At 43.2% G+C, this 15,605-nt stretch overlaps 1 protein-coding gene and 1 long non-coding RNA gene across 5 annotated transcripts in view; both read right to left on the bottom strand.

Moving 5' to 3' along the window:
* Positions 1–15,605, bottom strand: part of LOC141735557 (uncharacterized) — a 176,587-nt gene that overhangs the window by 17,233 nt on the left and 143,749 nt on the right. The gene's annotated exons all lie outside the window — the stretch shown is intronic.
* The window catches only part of LOC141735522 (zinc finger RNA-binding protein-like), a 71,868-nt gene that overhangs the window by 3,043 nt on the left and 53,220 nt on the right, over positions 1–15,605 (bottom strand). For 2 of the 4 annotated variants that reach the window (XM_074568440.1, XM_074568441.1), the window contains exons 16-19: positions 12,405–12,502; positions 11,486–11,581; positions 394–505; positions 202–299 (exon numbers count right to left, since the gene is read on the bottom strand). In XM_074568440.1, coding sequence (XP_074424541.1) covers positions 202–299; positions 394–505; positions 11,486–11,581; positions 12,405–12,502 — 404 coding nt within the window. Of the gene's footprint in view, positions 1–201; positions 300–393; positions 506–11,485; positions 11,582–12,404; positions 12,503–14,812; positions 15,261–15,605 lie in introns of those variants that run through there. The other 2 variants (XR_012584765.1, XM_074568442.1) reach the window with 2 other exon arrangements.

Here is a 15,605-nt window from a genome sequence, read left to right as displayed (position 1 = left end):
ACTATTATACATCCTCTGTTGTGACATTTTCATTGCCTAGCTTAAGATTGATCATCTGAAAGATCAGACTATATTCTAAGAAAGGAAAATTCATGTCCACCATATAGCTCTATTTAAAAAAACAAAACAAACCAAACCTACCACACCCCACCCAGAAAAACAGCCATCAAATTTAGTTACTTCACACATACTTTTCCTTACCTGCGCACTTGAAGTAATATCCTCTCGTTGCTGATCTGTCATTACAGCAAGTGTATCAAAAGGATCTTTCTCACAAGGGTCCAGAAGGCCAGGACCACCTACAACGGTTAGGCTAATTACTATTTCAAACAAGATTACAGATTTTACATTAGTTAAGCATAAGTACACAGACACTGATCAAATGCAACTTACCTTTAAGGATAATTCCTGAAGATATACACTCAAAAACTCTTCTCAGTGCATCCCCAGGACTCTGTGGTCCAGTAGCGCTGCTAATTGCTTTTTCCACAAGCAACTCCATAGCCTAGACCAACAATAAGAAAATCCAGCCAATTTAGAAGATTGATTAAAACAAAACCAAAAAAGCTACTACTGTTGTTCAATACAGAACTTTTGATACTGGAATTTTTAAGAACTTTACACATCACAGAATGTTTTCAGTTAAAATGGAAAAAATCAGATATTTTATAACAATGAATAAAAAGAAAGCTGCTGCAAGATTAACATTGAGTACTGATACTGATATGCTGCTTCTCATCACAAGTTATCCAAAGGTTTTGTAGAAATTTATACAGTAGTAGCCAACATATGCATGTAGGCAACTTGTCCAGACATTTTTTGAGAGAGCATGAACCATGGTGGGTCACCATGTTTCACAACAACCCCATGCATCGCTACAGGCTTGGGGAAGTGTGGCTGGAGAGCTGCCTGGCTCTGGGCAATCCTGCTTTAGCAGGGGAGTTGGACTAGATGATCTCTGGAGGTCCCTTCCAACTCTGAAGTTTCTGTGAATCTGTGAAAAGCTGAGGGATCAAAAGGTCAGCTCTCTTTCTTCAATGGCTGGCGTCCGAGGAAGACCCTGTCTGTTCATCTGCCTTTGATCCCGATCCGAGCATTCCTGACTCCAGATCAGCCCCATTATCCCAGCATCAAGCAAGCTAAAAGGTTAAAACCTTTGTGGTATGGGGGATGACGGCTGAAATATAAGTATGGGGAGGCCTGGCAAACTGACTACATCACACTCCCTCAAACCCACCAGGGTAAGTGCTATCTGCTTGCTATGGTAGAAGGAAGCACCGGATGGTTGGAAACCTACGCCGTGCCCCATGCTGCTGCCCAGAATACCATCCTGGGCCTTGAAAGGCAAGTCTCGTGGCGACACGGTACTCCAGAAGGAACTGAGTCAGACAGTGGGACTCATTTCAAAAACAGTCTTATAAGTAATTGGGCAAAAGAACATGGCATTGAGTGGGTATAGCAGATCCCCTGTCATGCACCAGCTTCTGGGAAAATTGAACGGTACAATGGACTATTAAAAACCACCCTGAAAGCAATGGGGGGTGGATCCTTCAAAAATTGGGACAAGCCTTTAGCACAAGCTACCTGGTTAGTTAACACCAGGGGATCCATCAATCGAGCTGGTCCTGCTCAGTCAGACCTTTTACATGCAGTAGAAGGGGATAAAGTCCCTGTGGTGCATGAAAGGGATATGTTAGGGAAAACCGTTTGGGCTTTTCCTGCCTCAGGCAAAGGCAAACCCATTTGTGGGACTGTGTTTGCTCAAGGGCCTGGATGTACTTGGTGGGTGATGCTGGAGAACGGAGAAATTCAATGTGTGCCTCAAGGAAATCTAACCCTTGGTGAGAATACTCAGTTCTGAGCTATATGATGTCAATTGTCATATAATACTAAGTGTTCTATAAGTGTTTTTCAGGATAACATAGTGGTGATGAAACCTGAGCTAGCTTCATCAAGCGGTGTCCAGCCAACTCTTCAGGATGGACATGCTACCTGTGGACACGGACCACAATGAATTTCATATCATCTTTTCTGCCCTCAGAGTCTGCTATGATAGAGGAAAACCTGTAATTATGAACTAAATGAACTTTGGTGTATATAGATAAATCATAAATGAGAGATCTATGTATCTATATATATGTATATATTTGATGGATAAGAAGTGACAGTAATCTGAGCATGACACAAATGGTATGGAATAAGGGGTGGAATGTCCTGGTTTGAGGTAAAACAGAACCAATTTTCTGTTTTGTAATTTTACTTTTTAGCTGGGCCTCTTCGAACCGACTAAAGTCTGAAATTAACAGCATATTGTTCAGACACTGTTCACTCTCAGAGTGATAAGCCAGTTTGTGCCAAGGAATGGTAGGCACAGAGGCTCTTGCTTAGACTTATTGCTATAACATCCAAGGTCAGCTCACTTCGCTGTTTGCCCCGTTAGAGGGTCGGAAGCGGAGCAGCGCAGAGGGGTCCCACCTGCAGGGAGGAGCGGACAGGACAGGTGACCCAAAACTGACCAACAGGGCATTCCATCCCATCTGCCCCATGCTCAGTATAAAAGCTGAGGGAGCAAAGGGTCAGCTCTCTTTCTTCAATGGCTGACGTCCAAGGAGGACCCTGTCTGTTTGTCTGCCTTTGATCCCGATCCGAGCATTCCTGACTCCAGATGCGGAATCCTGCTCCTGTCTGTCGCTGACTCCAGTCTGGGACTTTCCCTGTGCCTGCTGGTGACGCAATCATCATCCTGGGAGCTGGATACAGGTTTGTATATATTGTATACTTTTTTCCTTTAATTTTTATTATTTTATTATTATTTACTATTTCCTTATTTATTATTATTTTCGTTACAGTAGTTTAGTTCTTTTTCTAAACTTGTAAATCTCGTCGAGTCACAAGGTCTCGCTTGTGTCTAGAGATCCAGCCGTGGTTGCTACCCGGTCAAAGGCGTCTGTTAAAAAAACTGTGGGCACCCAGACAGAGGCCCCGCGCAAACATATGGGCATCCAGGCCTCTGGCTGCAGAGAATGCCAGAGCCTGGCACTTGCAATAGAGGGCAGCAGAGACAACACTTGTGTAAGATGTGAACAGGTAAATGATCTGCTCATTCTGGTGGCTGAGCTGAAGGAAGAAGTGGAAAGGTTGAGGAGTATGAGAGAATGCGAGAGGGAGAGTGACTGGTGGACCCGCTCCCTGAGAGAGAGGGAACAGGGTGAGGCCCCACACAAGTCAGAGGACCCCCTCCCCTCTCATCACCAGGCAATAGGAGGGGATCGCAGAGACGAGGGGGAATGGAAACAGGTCCCTGCTTGGGGAAGCAGGGGAATCCCCTCCCGGCCCCTCCCACCTTCCCAGTTACCCTTGCAGAACAGGCATGGAGTCCTGCAGGAGGAACTGGCTGTTGGAGAGGAGGACGATACACCCAGGCCAGAAATTTTAGAAAAACAAAGTCGCCATGGACCCAGCATCACAACTGGCTCCAAAAGGAAAAGCAGATGGGCCATTGTGGTGGGTGACTCTCTACTGAGGGGGGCGGAGGGGCCAATATGCTGTCCAGACCCACTTCACAGGGAAGTCTGTGGCCTCCCTGGGGCATGGGTCAGGGATGTGTTGGACAAACTTCCTGCCCTAGTAAACTCCTCTGACTATTACCCCCTCTTAGTATTTCAGGTGGGTAGTGATGAAGTGGGTAGAAGGAGCCCAAAATCAGTCAAAAGAGATTTTAGAGCCTTGGGGTGGCAGCTTAAGGGATCAGGAATGCAAGTTGTGTTCTCCTCTACCCCTTCAGTGGCAATCATGAATGAGGAAATTAACAGGAAGAGGCATCAGGTCAACTCGTGGCTCCAGGACTGGTGTTATCAGCAGGGCTTTGGGTTTTTTGATCATAGGCTGCTATAGGAGTCACCTGGCCTGCTGGTGGCAGGTGGGATGCACCTGTCCCAGAAGGGGAAAAGAATTTTGGGGCAGGAGTTAGCAAGGCTCATTGACAGGGCTTTAAACTAGATATGAGGGGGGAAGGGGAGACAACTGGGCTTGTCAGGACTAAACCCAAGAGAGGCATGCCAGGGCTTGAACGATGGTGGACTAGTGAGGACTCTCACTCTGCCATTCCATTTGAGAGAAGGGATAGATGTTTAGAAATCATGGAAGCACCTGGGAGGGGTCTGGTGGGAAATGGGGCCCACACTCACAAAAAGGTGCTGGAGTCACTGGCACATCTGAAGTGCATCTCTACCAATGCACGCAGTATGCGCAACAAACAGGGGGAGCTTGAAGCCATGATGCACCAGGGAAACTATGACATAGTGGCTATCACAGAAACGTGGTGGGATGCCTCACACGACTGGAGTGCCACAATCGATGGCTACAAGCTCTTCAGGAGGGACAGACAGGAAAGGAGAGGCGGAGGAGTGGCCCTGTATGTTAGAGAATGCTATGAGAGCTCAGAAATCAAGTATAGTGATGATGGGGTGGAGAGTGTTTGGATTAGGTTAAGGGCCGATAAAGCTGATATCGCTGTGGGAGTCTGCTATAGACCTCCCGACCAAAGCAGTGAGGCGGATGAAGCTTTCTATAAGCAGCTGGGGGGAATCTCGCAGTCACTTGCTGTTGTTCTTGTGGGGGACTTCAACCTCCCGGCTCTCTGCTGGGAATACAACACAGCAGAGAGGGAACAATCCAGGAGGTTCCTGGAATGTGTGGAAGATACCAGCTGTGTGAGGAAGTTAAGTGAGCCGACCAGGGAAGGTGCCCTCCTGGACCTGCCTCTTGTGAACAGGGAAGAACTTGTGGGGGAAGTAAAGGTTGGTGGCCGTCTAGGGCACAGTGATCGTGAGATGATAGAATTTCTGATTCTTGGGGAAACAAGGAGAGGGGTTAGTAAAACTGCCACCTTAGACTTCCGGAGGGCAAACTTTGACCTGTTCAGAAGACTGCTTGACAAAGTCCCTTGGGAGGCTGCCCTGAAGGATATAGGAGCCCAGGAAGGCTGGACATACTTCAAGAGAGAAGTCTTAAAGGCACAGAAGGAGGCTGTCCCTGTGTGCTGAAAAACAAGTAGGCGGGGAAGGAGACCGGCCTGGCCAAATAGGGACCTTTGGCTGGACCTCCAGAACAAAAGGAGAGTCTATGACCTCTGGAAGAGGGGGCAGGTCTCTCATGAAGACTATAAGGATATAGCGAAGCTATGCAGGGAGAAAATTAGGAGAGCCAAAGCGCAGCTAGAGCTCAACCTAGCTACAGCCATTAAGGATAACAAAAAATGTTTCTATAAATTCATTAACAACAAAGGGAGGCTTAGGGAAAATCTCCCTCCCTTACTGGATGCAGAGGGAAACATAGTCACAAAGGATGAGGAAAAGGCTGAGGTGCTCAACGCCTACTTTACCTCAGTCTTTAGCAGTGGAATGAGCTGTTCCCTGGGCACCCAGCCTCGTGAGCTAGGAGACAGGGAGGGGAAGCTGAACGAGGTCATCACAATGAAAGAGGAAGTGATCAGTGACCTGCTACACCGCTTGGATGCCCACAAGTCTATGGGACCGGATGGGTTACATCCAAGAGTGCTGAAAGAGTTGGCAGACGTGCTCACCAAGCCACTTTCCATGATCTACCTGAAGTCATGGCTAACTGGGGAGGTCCCAATGGGCTGGAGGGTAGCAAATGTAGCACCCATCTACAAAAAAGGCAGAAAGGAGGATGCGGGAAACTATAGGCCTGTCAGTCTGACCTCGGGAGCAGGGAAGGTCATGGAGCAGATCATCTTGAGTGCCATTACGAGTCATACAATGGACAAGCAGGGGATCAGGCCTGGTCAGCATGGGTTCAGGAAAGGCAGGTCCTGCCTGACGAACCTGATCTCCTTCTACGACAAGATGACCAGATTATTGGACGAGGGAAAGGCTGTGGATGTTATCTACCTAGACTTTCGAAAAGCATTTGACACTGTCCCCCATAGAATTCTCATGGGAAAACTGGCGGCTCATGGCCTGGATGAGCATACGATCTGCTGGATCAAGCACTGGCTGGATGGGCGGTCCCAAAGAGTGGTGGCCAATGGAGTTAAATCCAGCTGGCGGCCGGTCACAAGCGGTGTCCCTCAGGGCTCAGTGTTGGGACCATTTCTGTTCAACATCTTTATTGATGACCTTGAGAAGGACATAGAGTGTATCATCAGCAAGTTTGCAGATGACACGAAGCTAAGCGGGAGTGTTGATCTGCATGAGGGTAGGGAGGCTCTACAGAGAGACTTGGATAGATTGGACCGATGGGCCAACGCTAATGGAATGAGCTTCCACAAGGCCAAGTGCCGGGTCCTGCACTTGGGCCACAACAACCCCACGCATCGCTACAGGCTTGGGGAAGTGTGGCTGGAGAGCTGCCTGGCAGAAAAGGACCTGGGGGTTCTAATTGACAAGCGGCTGAGCATGAGCCAGCAGTGTGCCCAGGTGGCCAAGAGGGCCAACGGCATCCTGGCTTGTATTAGAAATAGTGTGACCAGCAGAAGGAGGGAGGTGATTGTCCCCCTGTACTCAGCACTGGTGAGGCCACACCTTGAGTATTGCGTCCAGTTCTGGGCACCTCAATACGAGAGAGATCTCGAGGTGCTGGAGCGAGTGCAGAGGAGGGCAACGAAGGTGGTGAAGGGCCTGCAGAATAAATCTTATGAGGAGCGATTGAAGGAGCTGGGACTGTTTAGTTTGAGGAAGAGGAGGCTGAGGGGAGACCTCATCACTCTCTACAACTACTTGAAAGGACATTGTAGAGAGGTTGGTGCTGGTCTCTTCTCACAGGTAATTAGCGATAGAACAAGAGGGAATGGCTTCAAGCTGCAGCAGGGTAGGTTTAGGCTGGACATTAGGAAAAAATTCTTCCCAGAAAGAGTGGTCAGACACTGGAATAGGCTGCCCAGGGAGGTGGTGGAGTCACCATCCCTGGATGTGTTTGAGAGTCGTTTAGATGTGGTGTTGGGGGATATGGTGTAAGGGAGAACTTTGTAGAGTGGGGTTGATGGTTGGACTCGATGATCCCAAGGATCTTTTCCAACCTAAATGATCTTATGATTCTATGACCAGAATCTGTCAGCCACACAGTATGAAATAATGAATTTGATACATCTAATGAAATTAACAGAACCATAGAATCATAGAATCTTCATGGTTGGAAAGGACCTTCGAGATCATTGAGTCCAACCATACGCACACAAAAAAAACCCCCTACAATCTCTGCCACTAGAGCATGCCCTGAAGCACCACATCTACATGTTTCTTAAACACCTCTAGGGATGGGGACTCAACCCCCTCCCTGGGCAGGCTGTTCCAGCGCCTGACCACTCTTTCAGTAAAGTAATTCTTCCTAATATCTAACCTAAACCTCCCCTGCCGCAGCTTCAGACCATTTCCTCTGGTCCTGTCATTATTCGCCTGGGAGAAGAGGCCACCACCCACCTCTCTCCACCCTCCTTTCAGGTAGTTGTGGAGGGCAATGAGGTCTCCCCTCAGCCTCCTCTTCTCCAAGCTAAACATGCCCAGCTCCCTCGGCCTCTCCTCATATGACCTGGTCTCCAGACCCCTCACCAGCCTGGTAGCTCTCCTCTGGACACGCTCCAGCACCTCAATGTCCCTCTTGTACAGAGGGGCCCAGAACTGAACACAGCACTCGAGGTGGGGCCTCACCAGTGCCGAGTACAGAGGCACCATCACTCCCCTGCTCCTGCTGGCCACGCTGTTCCTGATACAAGCCAGAATGCTGTTGGCCTTCTTGGCCCCCTGGGCACACTGCTGGCTCATGTTAAGCTGGCCGTCCACCAGCACCCCCAGGTCCTTTTCTGCTGGGCAGCTTTCCAGCCACTCTGCCCCAAGCCTGTAGTGTTGCTTGGGGTTGTTGTGACCGAAATGCAGGACCTGGCACTTGGCCTTATTAAACCTCACACAGCTGGCCTTGGCCCATCGATCCAGCCTGTCCAGGTCCCTCTGTAGAGCCTTCCTACCCTCAAGCAGATCGACACTCCCGCCTAGCTTGGTGTCATCTGCAAACTTACTGAGGGTGCACTCAGTCCCCTCATCCAGATCATTGATAAAGATATTAGACAAAACCGGCCCCAAAACCGAGCCCTGAGGGACACCACTGGTGACCGGCCGCCAAGAGGATTTCACCCCATTGATCCCAACTCTCTGGGCACGGCCATCCAGCCAGTTTTTAACCCAGCGAAGAGTATGCTTGTCTGTGCCATGATTCGCCAGCTTCTCCAGGAGAATGCTGTGGGGGACGGTGTCAAAGGCCTTACCAAAGTCCAGATAGACAACGTCCACAGCCTTCCCCGCGTCCAGAAGGTGGGTCACATGGTCATAGAAGGAGATCAGGTTGGTTAAGCAGGACCTCCCTTTCCTAAACCCGCGCTGGCTGGCCCTGATCCCTTGGCTGCCCTGCACTTGCCGTGAGAGCTCACTCGAGATGATCCTCTCCATGATCTTCCCTGGTACCGAGGTCAGGCTGACAGGCCTGTAGTTCCCCGGATCCTCCTTCCGACCCTTCTTGTAGATGGGCGTCACATTAGCCACCCTCCAGTCATCTGGTACCTCCCCTGTTGACCAAGACTGTTGATAAATGATGGAGAGGGGCTTGGTGAGCTCTCCCGCCAGCTCCCTGAGTACTCTTGGGTGAATCCCATCCGGCCCCATCGACTTATGTGCGTCTAGGTGCAGAAGCAGATCATTGACTACTTCCTCCTGGATTATGGGTGGGTTGTTCTGCTCTCCATCCCTATCTTCCAGCTCCGGAGGCTGAACCCCCTGGGGACAGCTGGTCTGACTATTGAAGATGGAGGCAAAGAAGGCATTCAGTATCTCAGCCTTCTCCTCGTCCTTGGTTGCAACTTTCCCCCCCGCATCCAGTAAGGGATGGAGATTCCCCCTGGCTCTCTTTCTGTTGATGTATTTATAAAAGCTTTTTTTGTTGTCCTTAATGTTAGTGGCCAAGTTGAGCTCCAGCTGGGCTTTTGCCTTCCTAATTTTCTCTCTGAATAACCTAACGAGATCTCTGTACTCCTCCTGAGTTGCCTGTCCCTTCTCCCAAAGGTGGTAAACCCTCCTTTTATTCCTAAGTCCCATCAGAAGTTCCTTATTCATCCAGGCTGGCCATTTTCCCCGCCCTTTAGACTTGCGACACTTGGGGACAGCCTGCTCCTGGGCCTTTAAGGTTTCCTTCTTGAAGGGCGTCCAGCCTTCCTGGACCCCTTTGCCCTTCAGGACTGTCTCCCAAGGGACTCTCTCAACCAGTGTCCTGAAACAGGATGCTACAGAGAAATTATTTTTTATACAAGAATACAGAAACTTAAAGCATCAAAAATTTAATGACCTTTTAACGTTTAAGTGGTTACTAGGTTCTTCAGTTTAGCAAAACTGAAGTTCACAGCAAGTTTTTTCCTCGATATAGGCTAACAGCAACTCAGATGCTAAACAAGTGTAAAAAAACCTTGATGATAAACAGGTTTTCTAAAATTTACACAGTATTTGTTATTAGTTAAAATGGTTTAAATGATTATCTGTATTTTAAATATTGGGTTTTTCTGTGAATATTTCCATTGTTTACTTTTATTAGACTCTATTTTTTCCAGAAAAGCCTATAAAAGATATTTGCAAAAGTGAAGAATAACTTTTCCTTAGCTTTTTCAGAATTAAATGGATGTTTCAATACCTCCTGCAATACCAAAGGCAAAAGGGAATTATGATGCCTTGGTGTTTATGTGCATGAAAGGCTGTATTTCAAGTTTGGGGAGAAAAAAAAGAAATCAACTTTGAATATTAGTTTCTTCTAACTTGTAGGAACTTGACAAAATCCTTCTAATTTAGTTTTTATTTTTAGGTATATAAAGAGACTGATACTAATGTCTGTGTTTAGACTTCCTAATATTTTCTATTATTACAACTATTTAGGCTCTTTTTGAAAAGCTCTGGCATCTCTTTGGCTTGTAACAGGCTTCTAGCATACGGGTCAGGAGAAGTTCTGTATCCAGAAAAATACATTTCTTTCATCTAAAAAATTTCATCTGTGACTGTCAGAGATTACATATATTTAAAATTACTGTTTTCATTCTGTCATTGTTTTTGTCAGTAAGACTTTGCCAACAGGCCAAAAGAACAACTGACTACACAAGAGTTCAGTGTTGATTCATGTCACTGGCAATGCATCAGGTACCACGAGCAAGTCAGGAAGCCCTTTTGGAGAGAACTGAGACACAGCTAGGCCTGATAAATTGCTTCATACCTCTCTTCCCTTCTGGCTGTGCCTTAGAACAGATATTATGAGAAATAAGAAACAACATTCCTTGTTCTTCATCTGTGTGCCTGCTGTGTGTTGCAATAGTTCTAAGGATGATTTTCTAAAAGCATGCCAGGGTTTATTCTTTGGAAACTCAGTATCATAGTGATATTGAGGGCACTTACACACTACTTAGCTTCTTTTAAGCTATATTTGTACAGTGCATCTTTCATGAAGTGTAGCACAGAAACTGGAACTATATTTATTTTTTTTTTACTTTAAATATTTAAAAAACAGAAATAATTGCTCCATATTTTTCCAGAAACAACAAATATTATCAGAAGTAATTTAATAACATTTTCTGCAAGCTTAGTACAGTTGTAAAACATTTCTAATTGAAATAATCCCAACTACTGTAACTGTCTTGACAATGTTAGCGCTCTTCCTGCAAAAACTGAAAAGTCTACATTAGGAAGCAGCATGGTGCAACGGGATTTGGTCTGTGAAACAAAACAGAGCTGAGTTTACCTCCACATATATATGTTTCAGAGATTTTGTTTCAGACTAACTTTGTCCAGTCCACAGATTATCAGTTAATATTTGGAGCACAGGTTGCACTCCTGGAGAGCATCATTTAAGATAGTCAATGTAAAAGGAATGCTCCAAGAACACTTGGCTGCAAGAATTGGGAGAGGTAACTGGGTACAACCTAGATATCTGTTTCTAAGTGACACTGATTAAAATGCTAATGGCGACACCTCCACAGACTTGTACTGTGGTATTTCATCTTGCAGGAATTACTGTGATTTATTCTTTCAAGTAGCCTTTCTGTTATCACAGAGCTATCTGGGCACAGCTGACATTGTTTTCAATCAGTTTCAGTAAAGTCCAAGCAATTCAGAGTAGGTGGTTAGAAAAAAAAAAGATTATTTTATACAGAGTAAAGGAAAAAATGCTAAAATATAGAATAAGAACACTACCCACAAAGAATTAAAAAGAACAAGAAAATTCAGTTGGGGAAAAAAAAACAACCTCCAAATGACAAAACCTCAGAAAATTAGTTTTAGATGGAATCTGGGTCATTTTGGGGAGGGGTGACCCCAAAAGCTCCAAAAAAATCCCCTACATTACTCCTTGAAAAAGTCTACATTTTAAAACTGTAGTAACGCTTTCCTGTGCTTTACTTGCAGTACCATGTGCATTAAAAAGACTCATTCAAAAGAACATTACTCACCCAGCTTGGAAAATCAGACCAAGTTGGAACCCGTTGACAGAGGTCACGAAGAATACGTATGATAACCACACAGGACTGCAGACCATTAGCTCTAGCCTTGAGAGCAATACAAAATCAAATTAATTAATCTCAGCACCTACAGCAAATAGGACTTGTTGAAAGACTAAAACACCACTGTTCAATGGCAGCTCAGATACAAGACTGAAACAAATCATTCTACAACTTTATTTCATGAGCTGCCATTTACAGCAGTATTTTATACAGGGTTAGTAATTTACGGTGGTAGAAGTCAAAGTGCACAAGTTATACAAGAATAATATTTCTTGATCCCCTATACACTTTGACCTATGTTCACTTGTAACAATAAATACAGAATCTTTCTATATTAGAAATAAAAAGAATAAAGTAAAGGTCTAAGAAATAGGTATAGAGACTGAAAGGTCAAGAGAATCTGTTTGGTTTCTTTACTGTGCCTTTGCCAGAATGCAAAGTCACTAAACCAAACAGTTGCTTCTCGCCTTTCATTCCCTACACTTAATACACTTAAAGAAATAGGAAAAAAAGTCTTAAATCTAAACACAAAGCTTTAAACACATATTCCATTATTTAAAGCAAAGTTAATCTGCAGCCTTATGGAATATATAACAAATATACAACATATGATCACCCCAAGTGAGTCAAGCTTTCAACATTGCCTTCTCAATGACCAGAAAAAAAAAAATCATGTCAAATGAGCAGTAACTTGCATGAAGCAGTTCTTCCATACTCAACCTTCTACGTTTAAATTTGGGGACCAGAAAAATATTAAGTATTATTAGCATGAACAATGCTGAGTGTTTTCACACAGTTAAACATTTATATTGCAACTGAATTAATCTCTCATAAGGCTACAAGAAGAAAGTAAAATGATGTTCCGAACCTGGAACCACTTAGCGTGGCGTAGAGCAGCCAGAGCGTCAAGGCATTTTTGCCTGTCCAAGACGTCCGGTGGGTCTTTCACCATACCCGAGGTTACATCTAAAATGGATTGAATTGGCAAAATGCAGTGAGGAATGGGTGTTTGACCAGGTGAGCAAGACACTTCCTTAAAGTAGCTTCAATGTCACACATGCCATCTAAAGTTTAAACACTTGAACAACAAATGTAAATGTTCAATAAAAGCCATTCGATTAGGATTAGTGCATCAACCCAGTATGAAGATCAAGGACATATTATACTTTATCTCTCAGGTTATTTTCAAATGCATTGCAGACTATGCAATGCATAGTACTTCTTTATTTAAGCTAACACTGGAAAAACACATATCCCCAAAATTAAATACTGAAGGAAGGATGGTTGGACACAGTGCACCAGCACAGAGAACACAAGACAGAAGGAACACAAAAATCCACTTTAACCAAGTAGAAACATTCAAACTTAGTTTCTTGTAAATTTTAACAGCCATGTGTTATTTGGGTCCTACTCTTTAAAAGAAAAACTAAGTATAAAAAAAAAGTCTTAAAAGCATTAGATGTTTAGCAATGGTGTTATTTTTATCATACCTTAAACTTAAAATGAAAATGATTTTGCTTTAAAAAAACTGACTATAGGAATGTGAAACGCTCTTCAGTATTAGAGTTCCATTACTTTCTAGTACCCTCTCTCTTACTCATATAAATAAATTCCTCAGCCCATGATATATGATATACCATGATATATGATATATACCATGATATATGATATATCATGAATGATATAAATATCATTTAGGATGCAAGGAAGGATCTGAAAAGGGACTGCTTTACTTAAGATTCAGCGAGAAAAAGAAAAGCAAGGAATAGTTTAAAAAAAAAAGCAGAATGTCTGAAAGACAAAGAAAATATAGTAGATCTTGTATATTTAAATGTTCAGAAAAGGATTAAGTAAATTACTAAGCTGATTGCTTTGTTACCAAAAAGGAAAAGACCACAAGGCTCTTTTGGAAGTGCTTTAATCAATGAAACTGGAACCACTGAACAATATGAAATGGTATCTTTGGGTTACTTAAAAATTGTAGGGATATAATGCAATGATCAGCTTTAAAAGGTCTTTGTTTTACTAATTATGAAAATGGCTATTGTGACTAGTGGCAAAGTATATTGGTAGCATAACTGGTGATACACCAGATAAGAGGAAAGAAAAAGCCCTCACTCAATGGCACTCATTTCGCAGGAGCTGGCTGTATGGAACAATATAGTTTACTCCAGCAAGATATAAGTAAGGTAAGGTAAGGTAAGTCTGAGAATAAAATTTTATATATATATATATAAAAAATTTTTTGAGTCTCATGAAACACGCCAGCAAGGAGAACAGCAAGGAGAAGCTTCCAGGGATGCTGCAGAGAGACAGCTCTGAAACCATCTATTTATACACAAATGTAAAATAAATAGTAGGATACTTTACTATACAGAGAACTAAAAAGCCATGAATTAACATGGTGTTACAACTTTGCAATATAATAAATTTAATCTGAAGTACTACATCCAGATTTGGGCATTTTTTTATAGGACAATCCCATTGCTCTGCACAGGGCTAAAAGGGAGAGGATTTCAAAATAAGAACAAAGCTGAGAAGGATGTAGGTATCTTCTCACACAGATATTCAAACTTATGGACTATATGTTAAAGTGGAAAGAAGAAAAGCTGCACTAACAAGGGATTTACAGAGCAAATGAAGACATTTAAAATAGTATTTTATTTAACACAAAAAAAACCCCCAAAAATATACAAGAGAGGTGCCAGGTAAGATAACTGATGAAACAAGTACAACTTGGATATAAAAGACAAGGAGTACATTTAGAGAAAATCCACAGCAGGAAAAAAGAGGCAAAGTAAGGTCGAGAAATTAAAAATAAAAATATGGGTCTGTTTGGTCTAGTAGCCTAATCAGTCAATTTTTTACATTCTTCTAAAAAAATATGCAATTAGATGACACTGTGCAAACTTTTATCACAATAATTCACTACATAATTTGAAACCCCAATTACTTCTAGCTCTGAAAAACTTCCATTTGGAAAATAATTTTACCAAAAAGAATTACAGTTTAAGTGCACAGAAGAGAATCTTACTCAGTGCTGGAAATGTCAATATAAAATGTGCTACTAAGATATTATATGAATACCCTTGAAACTTAAAAAGACTAAATCAGAAGTTGCAAGGCACCTATTGCACTGAGAATACATTGACTGAAAAAATGTATCAAGGAAACTCTTGTAATACTTAATCTGTGGATTTTTGCATCTGTTTCACATTTCAGGATTAACCCCTTTAAAACTATTTAACTAAATTCAGATGCCTAACCTACCACTCTGTTAAGCTAAGACAAAACCCCGAAATTAATTTACAAAACACAAGCACCAATTCTTATCCTATATAATTTAATTTATTACTAGCCTAAATATAAGGGGTTAATCTTCAGTTAGACATGCTGTGTCCACACTACCTCTTCATTAAAAGTTAACAGGTATATCAATTTTGGTAAGTTTTATTATGTGAAATACATTTTACCCAGTCAAGTATTTCAAGACTAGTGTGAACACTGCTTAATTCTAGAAGAGACACAAAGACAAAAAGAAAAAACCCACACAAAGTAACAGTAGATGCTAGGACTATGCATCCAAACCCCCTCCTTTGTCAAGCATGGCAGGTGTGACACTGAGCTTTAGAAAACCTTGGTCAAAAATCCTTCCGATGTCTTGGCAGCAACCCCTGACAGGAATCAAGTCCCTCTGCTAGAGGCTTTGGACCAGGGCTGTTAGCTAAGGATAAAAAAAGACACATGCACACACATATATGCTTTTATAAGTATGTCCACTTTGCTGAAGGAAAGATTCCAGAGCAAGGGCACTTTGAATATATCAGATTCGGTAAACTGTCAAATGCACAATACTGTAAGGAACAGTAGTTATGCAGTTAACAATTTTATTTCACACTGTATTTTTTTTTAGCCTTTTATCATGTAATGGGATTATTACACATCAAACATTATTCTACTCCATGTGCAAGTCTCAGTCTCGTTTTTACTCAAACTGGTTCTTCTGGTAAAGCCTTCCTTATCACCTGAACTAGCTCCCCAAGCAGGCTAAAAAAAAAAAAAATAATGA

Source organism: Larus michahellis, chromosome W (assembly GCF_964199755.1).
Source record: "Larus michahellis chromosome W, bLarMic1.1, whole genome shotgun sequence".
Classification (NCBI taxonomy): Eukaryota; Metazoa; Chordata; class Aves; order Charadriiformes; family Laridae; genus Larus; species Larus michahellis.
Note: the sequence above shows the minus strand (reverse complement) of the source record. Positions and strands in the feature narration are given on the sequence as shown.